Raw genomic sequence first — 9637 nt, 5'->3', positions numbered from 1 at the left:
CTATACCAATGCTAATCTCATCAGAAACACATCCAATGACACACCAGAAACTGTTTAACAAGATTTTCGGCAACCATTCACCTACAGACGTAACCCAGGCCATGAGAAACTCAGTCTAAAAAGACTAAGTAAAAAAAAAAAAAAAAAAAAAAAAAAAAGAAGACACTGACCTACAGAGTACAGAGGGGCTTAGCAGCTGGTTATTTGCCTATAGCCCTTACATCTCATCTTGCCTTAGGTAAATCCCCAAACTCATTTGAGATGTGTGTGCATGTGTGTGTGTAACCATTTTATTTTCTGCTGATTCTTAGGGTACTAAAAGCAAAAATTGAAAAGAAGTAGTTTTCAGACCTTGTTGGCATCATATTTGAGCTAGTCATCATCTTTGTTTAAGTCATCTTTTTTAATTCCTGTTTTCATTCCCCTTCTAAGACTTACGAGCCACAGCACTTTCTCCCTTTAATCTCTATATTGCTGTACCTCCATTTCCTCCTCCTATGTTGGTAGGTCTTACAGTCCTACCACTGGGTTGATGTAAATGACATTGAAGACAGCAAAATGGTTTTGTAAGAGTTTCACAAGTAAGTCACCTGATTAAAAAAAAAAAATCACCCCAAACTGTCCAATTACTTCACAAAGCAAAAACAGTTATGTGATTCTCAAAGAGATGTGAGACAGGAGCTAGGGAGTGGATAGGTGATAAGATGTTATGGAAAGAATGCTTCAGGATTGAAAGTGTGAGAGAGAAAGGCGATAGTAGAAAAAATAGCATCAGGATACTTCTAGGTTCTGTGTGCAAGGAGGGGGACCATCTGATGACTTCAAGAGATGGTGATGTACCCGCGCAGATAATTTGCGGGGAGGGGTGATGTACTACACTGATGTGTATGACTGTTATGAAGGAGTAGTAGCAGTATCAGTATGCCCAAAGGATGCCCATTGGTTCCAATATCATCTCACCTGCTTACTTGTGCTAAGAGATATCTGAGACACAGCCTCTGTGGTGAAGGGGGAACTGATCTAATTATGTCTGAAGTGACAGGAAATGGACACTCAGTGCAAGATTTCCCCAATGTGTATGTTATGCAAATTCTTTAAGTGGTCTTGATGTTTAACTCAATGGACATTTTACAGCAATAGCTCCACATTGGAGACAGCCAACACTAGGTTAAAATTTTATCTATTTAGATGTCACTGAAGTTCAGCTGAATCCAGAAGCTGTCAATCAAAATGACAACTGAAACATTAACTCTATGAAACAAAACAATAGAGCTCATGTCATACTGTGAACTCAGTCGAAATTAATGTCACTCCACTATTTTTTCTTTTATAAGAAAAATTTTATTATTAATTTATTTTTTAAAATTTCATTTTTTCCTTTTTACTAATTCACTTTACAGTCTGTTCACTGTTCCCCTCCTGGTCATTCCCTTCCACAATCCTTCCCCCATCCCCTCTCCCCTCTCTGTATCTCCACCCAACCCCTACCATGACACTTCAAGTCTCTGCAAGGCTAGTCGATTGCTCTCCCTCTGAGGCCACACAAAGGCAGCCCAGCTAGTAGAACATATCCCACACACAGGTAACAGCTTTTGGGATAGCCTCCATTCCAGTTGTTCAGGACCCACATGAATGTCAAGCTGTACATCTGTTTCATATGAGCAGGGAGGCCTAGGTCCAGCCCACATATGCTCTTTGGTTGGTGGTTCAGACTCTGAGAGCCCTAAGGGTTCAGATTAGTTGACATTGTAGGTCTTCCTGTGGACTTCCTATCCCCTTTGGTCCCCACAATCCTTCCTTCTATTCTTCCATATGAGTGTATCCACTGTTTGACTGTGAGTGTCTGTGTCTGTCTGAGTCACTGCTGGGTAGAGGCTCTTAAATTCCATTTTTTTCCTTTGTGTTGCTCTTCACAACATCTGCTAAGTGGTTTTGTTGTTGGATTTTAGGGTCTGGCACAGTACTCTGTCCTCTTTTACGGCTATTACGACAATAAGCGCACAATCGGATGGCTGAATTTCCGGCTACCTCTTTCCTACTTCCTGGTGGGGATTATGTGCATTGGATACAGCTTTCTGGTTGTCCTCAAAGCGTAAGTTTTTAAATCTAATTTATGGAATCAATTAGAATCATTTTGAGATCTGGGTATAATTTCGATACTATTTCATGTTTAGAGAATGGTAAGTGTGTAAGAGGTGAATCAGCACCGATGTTAAACTTTTACATCCTCAAAACAAAACTGTTTAACACAAACACAGGTCTTCTGGGCACTCACTCCACAGGGTCAGAAGGTTGCAGCACACAAGGATGGAAATACAATCAGTGGTAGAGTACTTGTAAGGCTCTGTCCCCAGGCCTGAATAAAAAGTCATTACCTTGGACTGTGCTTTGCATTAATAGACCTGTGACAAATAAAATAATATCCTGGGAAGTGAATTCAAATTATTTAAAATTCAGATTATTTAAATTCAAGGTATTGAATAAGGCAAGCACAATAGATGTGAAATGCTTTTAGTGGTAATAAAGAGAAAAATAAATGTAATTTTGATAATATAATTTAGTTTATGAGTATTCACATTTCATCATGCTATCCACATGAAATTATCACAGCGATTTTCTATGTCTTCTGGGTGCAGTTACGAGGTCTTTGCTGTCTGTCGTGCTGCCCGTGGATCATATTTCTGGTGCTTGGCACACTCTTGCTCCAGGAGAGCTCACATTTTAAAGATGTTCCAGGAGGTATAGCTGTTTTTTCAAGTTTGCCCAAAGATACCATTTAAGATAGTGGCTAGGTACTAACTCTACTTTCTCTTCTCAAAATTATTTATATTTGAGCCAGGCCAGTCTGATTTTGGACCTCCTCTTCTCATGGAGCTTTGGTGACTTGTTATATGATGAAAGTGATTGCAAGTCCTGGCTCTGTCAGGATATTCATGGCTTCCACACCCACTGCCAGCATTGGAAATAATATTTGGTAGAAGAATAGATGATATCTGAATGTTTGTATCATGTCATGACACACGTTGTCATGATATCATGTTGAAATCATTTGTCATGTTTTCTTTTTCTTTTTCTTTCTTTCTTTCTTTCTTTTTTTTTCCAGACAGGATTTCTCTGTGTAGCCCTGGCTGTCCTGGAACTCACTCTGTAGACCAGGCTAGCCTTGAACTCAGAAATTAGCCTGCCTCTCCCTCCCAAGTGCTAGGATTAAAGGCGTGTGCCACCACACCCAGCTCATTTGTCATGTTTTCTATTGCCACCTCCTACTTGATTCACTTGAATAGGCAGGGACCTGTCTTAGGGTTTCCATTGCTGAGAAGAGACACCATGACCAAGGCAATGCTTATAGGAGACATCATTTAACTGGGTCTGGCTTACAGGTTCAGAGGTTCAGTTTATTATCATCATAGCAAGAAGCATGACAGGGTCCAGGGGAAGGAGCCAAGAGTTCTACATCTTGATGTTAAAGCCGTTAGGAGAAAAGCAACTTTCAGGCTGCTAGGAAGAGGTTCTCAAAACCACCCTCAAAGGGACATACTTCTTCCTAATAGTGCCACTCCCCGGGCCAAGCTTATTCAAAGCACCACAGGACCTGACTGCTAAAATCAAGGAGGGTATGTAATAGCATTGTCACCTTGCCTGTACTTCATAAACCTTACCCACAAAGTGGGAGAAAAAAAATCTACTTTAAATGATCTAAGTTAGAAAGTAAAATAAAAAAGAAACTATTTTGAGTGTTCGAAGTAGAATTCTTTGTTAGCCCAGGACTTTCCTGTTTTAGGTCTGAAAGTCATGGGAATTCTTGGCAAATGAGTGGTTGGTTGCCTTAATTTTATGTCATCTCCTCCCTTCTCCTCCCTCTTCAAAGACCTGAAGCCCTTATCATAAATGCAATACATATGTTTTAAAGGCAGACTAGCACAGATGAACGTTGTAATGCTCACTGTGGCTAGGAAACCATCAGTTTCTCTACAGTGTTTGAAGCTAATAATCTCAAACTGAAAGTGATTTACTTCCCAAATCTAGATGTTCTTACCAAAGCAATTCTATAAGCCACAATTTCTGGATTTAACTGGCACAGCTCACATCTATCAAACTGCTGGAAAGAGCTGAATAATTCATTGATGGCATGCCGAAGAAAAAGCTTATTAATGCCACCCTAGCCCGGGAGGCTTTCCCAAGGCTTCCTTACTGCAAGTCGCTCTGAAAGTGCCTATATTCACTTCTGTTAGAAGCCTGGCAAGAATAGTACTCATAGAATAGACTAAAACATCCTCCTGTGCACATCGTCTCATGTAAGCTGTAAATGATGTTAAAGTTTTATCTGCATATACTAGCTTGTATGTATCTGAAACCAACATATATCATAAGCTGATATAAGCATAAACACAAGTAGTCTTTAAAGTGGGAAAGTTGGCAATATCCATATTTCTGAATCTCTAACAGAACCATAATTTATATTTAAAATAATTATCAGTATTTGCCTAACATGTACTTACCATGTTTCATTAAAACCATTAGTTATCCTGTTTTTTGTAGTTCTTGTATTAATTAATTAGTTAATTAATTAATTAATTAGAGACAGGGTCTCATGTATCTCAGGCTGACTTGGAAGAAGTTATTTCTTCCAGAATGATGGAATTACAAGCATGTACAACCATGCCTGGTTTATGTCGTGCTGAGGATTCAACGTAAAGCCTCGTGCGTGGGAGGCGAGCACTCTACTGAGCTCCATCGCCAGATAAAACCTTTCACTTCCTAAACATTACAAAGTAACTCTAATACCAGTTTACAGACTATTAAATAAAAGAGGACTGAAGACCATCTGTCCTTAGAACATGTTTCAAATCTCTCCGTTACACACTATTCGCCACCTGTGCTCTTCACCTTCCCTTGGACCAGTTTGTCCCTCCAGGCTGTTTTGTGAAGTGAGCTGAGGACATATCAGTTATTCTCACAGAGTAGATGGAAAATTTAAGGTTCAGTGGATTTATGACCAGGCCAAGCTCACATGGTCAGAACGGAGTTTTGAACACCAGTCTCTAACTAAGTGATTCTCAACTTGTGGGGTCATGAGTCCTTGGGGGGTATAATAACCCTTTCACAGGGGTCCTTTAAGACCATTGGAAAATAGATATTTATGCTATTATTCATAACAGTAGCAAACTTACAGTTATGAATTAACTGGGTTCTGGGTCAGCACATGGGGAACTATATTTAAGGGTCACAGCACAAGGGAGTTTGAGAACCATTGCTCTACCTGCATTTTCATTTTCCTAATCTCTGAGGAGGATATATCTATCCATCGCATGGTGACAAAGATGCATCTCTAGCTTGTTCTGGGTGGCCTTTTGTAGTTTTAAAATCTGTATTAAAATTATTCCTGCTGGGTGGTGGCGGCAGAGGCAGGCAGATGTCTGTGAGTTCAGTGTCAGCCTGATCTACAGAGACAGCCAAAACTACACAGTAAAGCCCTGTCTCAGTTTCCCCCTAATAATAATTTAAGTAAGTAAGTAAGTAAGTAAGTAAGTAAGTAAGTAAATAAATAAATAAATAACATCTTTTGTCCATTTTAAGACCCTTTAGAATTAAAATGCTTTGGTATGGCTCTTGTGCTAAATTTTCCTTAAAATGTCAGCTTATGAGACCTAAGTGTATTACAAGACATTTTCATAATATTTCCACCACGGATGATAATGTTCGCTGTTTCTAATGATGACATCAGACCCTAAGGGTGCCTTTAAAGGCTCTGTGAGAACATGAGAAAGGTTCATGTTCCTTGTCTATGGGATCATGACCTCCCGGCAGATCCAACATAGCACATGACTGGCTCCTCCTCCTCTCCAAACTACAGTTGGCCTTCTTTCAAAGGTGCTTGGAACAGAAGGGCAGTGACGTATGAGAGACCTAAGGTCACCATGTTCCATTTCATGTCACTGCTTTATGAGCTGTATCTAGACTTAGGAGTTTCAAAATGCCAAATTCTCGTCTCCCAAACACCATCCAGGATGAATGACAAGTATTTTATAGTGGAGCTGACATTGTCAACCCTTTTATAATGTTGAGGGCTGACTGGAAAGTGATCCCATAGCAAGCATGCATACAAAAAGCTATTCGTGATATGTGTTTTGTGGCAAACCTTTTTCCAGTGTCAAGTTGGCCTCTATTTTTTTTTAAACAATTTATAATATCGTTACAAGAACCAATCTGAGGAGCTATCCAGTGCCTGGGAACTTAATGATGGATAGGATGAAGTCTTTGTTGTCATGGTGCTCAGGGAGGGAAATGGGCTGGAAGCAAAGGCAGGACCATTGATTGGGGCCTCAGTCTATGACATTTTTATTACACTGTTTTGTTTTTTTGTTTATTATTGTTTTTTTTTAAATCCAGTCTTTGCCTCAGTTTCTTTTGAAGAGTACAGTTCAGGCAGCTTTGTATATCATCCTTAAAATAATCCCATCTTTTCTCTTTAGGGGATTTATTTGGCCAGCTTCCTGCCAGCCTCTATAGGTATTTAAATCATCAGTGTATAGTAGTTTTTGATCACCACAGAATGAGAAAATTAAGTAATCCGAAACCCATAAAATTTAAACATCAGTGTTCCCATTGTCTACTTATATCAATAAACCTAGAGATGTTTTCCAGACGTTGCATTTCCAGTTTACCCATGACTGCTGTTTTCTCATTCCTTGCCCGCCTTTCCTTCTCCTTTCTGGCTGCTGAATTACACTCCTTCCTCTATAGGATGACCAAAAATATTGGTGATGATGGCGGTGGTGATGACAACACTTTCAACTTCAGCTGGAAGGTGTTCTGTAGCTGGGACTATCTGATTGGTAACCCTGAAACAGCCGACAACAAATTTAACTCTATCACGATGAACTTTAAGGTAAAGGCACAAACCCCAGAAGCTGATTTCTAAGACTAACATAGGGAGACGTTCGACTTCATTCATCAAATATCTTGACAGTTATGAGTCAGATGCTCTTGTCATTGCTGAGGACCATGAGGTAGACACAAGTCTGATTATGACAAAAAGACCCTGTGACCCAGAGCAGCTGTATTTTTGTCTCTGGGACTTTTCTTCTCCAAATTTAGAAATAAAATAGTGTTATTTGGTTAAAATAGTTCACTGGTTATTAATATCATAGACTTCAGATAATATGACAGTGCTCACCAGCTATTTACAGAAACATGTAGGCTCCATATATAAATTGATCCTAAAGCCTTTGGAAATGTCTTTAAAAATAATACTGGGAGAACAGACTTTGTACAGATGTATAAATCCAGTGTTGGGGAGATGGAGCGGGGGGGATCAGGAATTCAAGTTCAGCCTCAGCTACAAAGTGAGTTTGAGGCCAGCATAAGCCATATATGAAACTGTTTCATAAAAGTCAAGCCTTACATTCCATCTCCCCTTCCCTGCTCCCCCAAAAAGAAAGGACCGGGCAAGTGCCATTGAGAATGAAGATTTTCCTAGTGTTATGATTTAAGAGTATGCTCTCTTTTTCTTTTTCTTTTTCTTTTTCTTTTTTTTTTTTTTAAAGATTTATTTATTTATTATATGTAAGTACACTGTAGCTGTCTTCAGACACTCCAGAAGAGGGCGTCAGATCTTGTTACGGATGGTTATGAGCCACCATATGGTTGCTGGGATTTGAACTCCGGACCTTTGGAAGAGCAGTCGGGTGCTCTTACCCACTGAGCCATCTCACCAGCTCCAAAAAACTTTTTATTATTATTATTATTATTATTATTATTATTATTATTATTATTATATGTAAGTACACTGTAGCTGTCTTCAGACACTCCAGAAGAGGGCGTCAGATATTGTTACGGATGGTTGTGAGCCACCATGTGGTTGCTGGGATTTGAACTCCGGACCTTTGGAAGAGCGATCGGGTGCTTTTACCCACTGAGCCATCTCACCAGCTCTCTTTTTCTCATTTGCTCTCTGTTATTATTTTTATGCTGGGATGTTTTAGAAAGGTCTTGTGTAGCCTAGGCTAGCCTCAAGCTTGCCATTTAGCATATGCTGACCCCAAAACTATGACCCTGCTGCTCTACCAGTTCACTAACTGGCCTTTTTCTGTCTATACTAACCCACGTTACAGAATTTCAGATTTTAGTTTACATTTTTGTGTCTTGTTTTTATTTTATTTTATTTTATTTTATTTTATTTTATTTTATTTTATTTTATTTATTTATTTATTTATTTATCTTTCTCAACTCATGACCCTTCTCACAGTTGCATTTCTCTCCCATTCTGCCTTGCCTGGCTGCAGGAAGCCATCATAGAAGAGAGAGCAGCCCAGGTGGAGGAGAACATCCACCTCATCAGATTCCTGAGGTTTCTCGCTAACTTCTTCGTGTTCCTAACACTTGGTGCAAGTGGATACCTCATCTTTTGGGCTGTGAAGCGATCCCAGGAGTTTGCCCAGCAAGATCCTGACACCCTTGGGTGGTGGGAAAAAAATGAAGTTCGTCTCTGCATGCTTTTGACGTGCTAAGAAACTGGGACTTGCTGTTTTGTGGGTTGTGCTTCTGTAGCCGAGTGTGAGACAAGGATACTCTCTGCCTTCCGCTCCCGGTTCTGCTCCCCGCCTAATCACCCGCATCGAACATTTTCCACTGTAGTGCAGTCATTTCTGTTGTGCTGTTGGGGTTTTGATGTCAGCAAAGATGGGAAGTTAGAATGGCAAAGAGAGAAGAAAATATGTTACAGAGAGAAGTATACATTATAGTAGACTGTGTGGCAGGCAAAGTTAGGAAAACCATAGTGCCAGCCTGGAAGTTTGATTTCAATTCTAAGGCTCTTCCTATAACCCAACATTGCTTCCTCCAAAGATGTCACTCCTGTAACTGAAATACCAGGTCCTGATTTTTTTGTCCACTGTCCCTATGCCTATCTCATAAGAAGCATCATACTGCCTGTTTAATTTTGTGTTTCCAGGCTTTTCACATGAATTCTAATGACATATCTTAGTCTCTTCCTTATCTTGTCTGCCTTTGACCCTCAGCTATTCAAATGAGGAAGGCTAGCTTTGGCCAGTTTTGCCCACAAGTAATTGAATCTTTTCAATTATTGTGTAGGAGAGAGGTGATTAGGGTACATATTTAGGATTATATACTCAGTCATACTGGGTTGTTGCTAGAGCCTGGTCCCTTTCTAAAATGTCTCCGTGTACCACATGACATTAATTTGAATTTGGGCATGTTCAAAGCATTTAAAGATTTATGCTATGAGATGGTTAGGCTTTCCAGATGGAAAAGTTTCCAAGCTCTGTAGATGGAAGAATTTTGAGATGTACAGTTTCTTTATAAATGTACAGTTTCTTAGAATCATCCTGGCTGGCAAGTGGTAATTGAAATATAAAAAAGCCTCTACATCAAAGCAGTATTGAAACTTAAGAAGTGGTAACAGCAGAAATGAACCACACGTTTAGAGATAACAGTATCACAGTTGTTCCATGGAAACCTGTAAAGTGACAGTTATTAAGTAGACGATTTTTTCCCCCTTAAATGAAAAAAAAACCAGCATAAAGAATTTACCAAGCCGGGCGTGGTGGCGCATGCCTTTAATCCCAGCACTTGGGAGGCAGAGGCAGGCGGATTTCTGAGTTCGAGGCCAGCCTGG

At 39.8% G+C, this 9637-nt stretch overlaps 1 protein-coding gene across 1 annotated transcript in view; it reads left to right on the top strand.

Moving 5' to 3' along the window:
- Tmc1 (transmembrane channel like 1) overlaps positions 1–9637 on the top strand; it is a 166519-nt gene that overhangs the window by 117387 nt on the left and 39495 nt on the right. Inside the window, exons 10-12 of the mRNA XM_021210496.1 lie at positions 1950–2092; positions 6745–6889; positions 8286–8480. Coding sequence (XP_021066155.1) covers positions 1950–2092; positions 6745–6889; positions 8286–8480 — 483 coding nt within the window. The remainder of the gene's footprint in view (positions 1–1949; positions 2093–6744; positions 6890–8285; positions 8481–9637) is intronic.

This window comes from Mus pahari, chromosome 1 (assembly GCF_900095145.1).
Source record: "Mus pahari chromosome 1, PAHARI_EIJ_v1.1, whole genome shotgun sequence".
Taxonomy (NCBI): domain Eukaryota; kingdom Metazoa; phylum Chordata; class Mammalia; order Rodentia; family Muridae; genus Mus; species Mus pahari.
The sequence above is the reverse complement of the archived record's forward strand: the minus strand, read 5'-3'. Positions and strand labels throughout refer to the sequence as shown.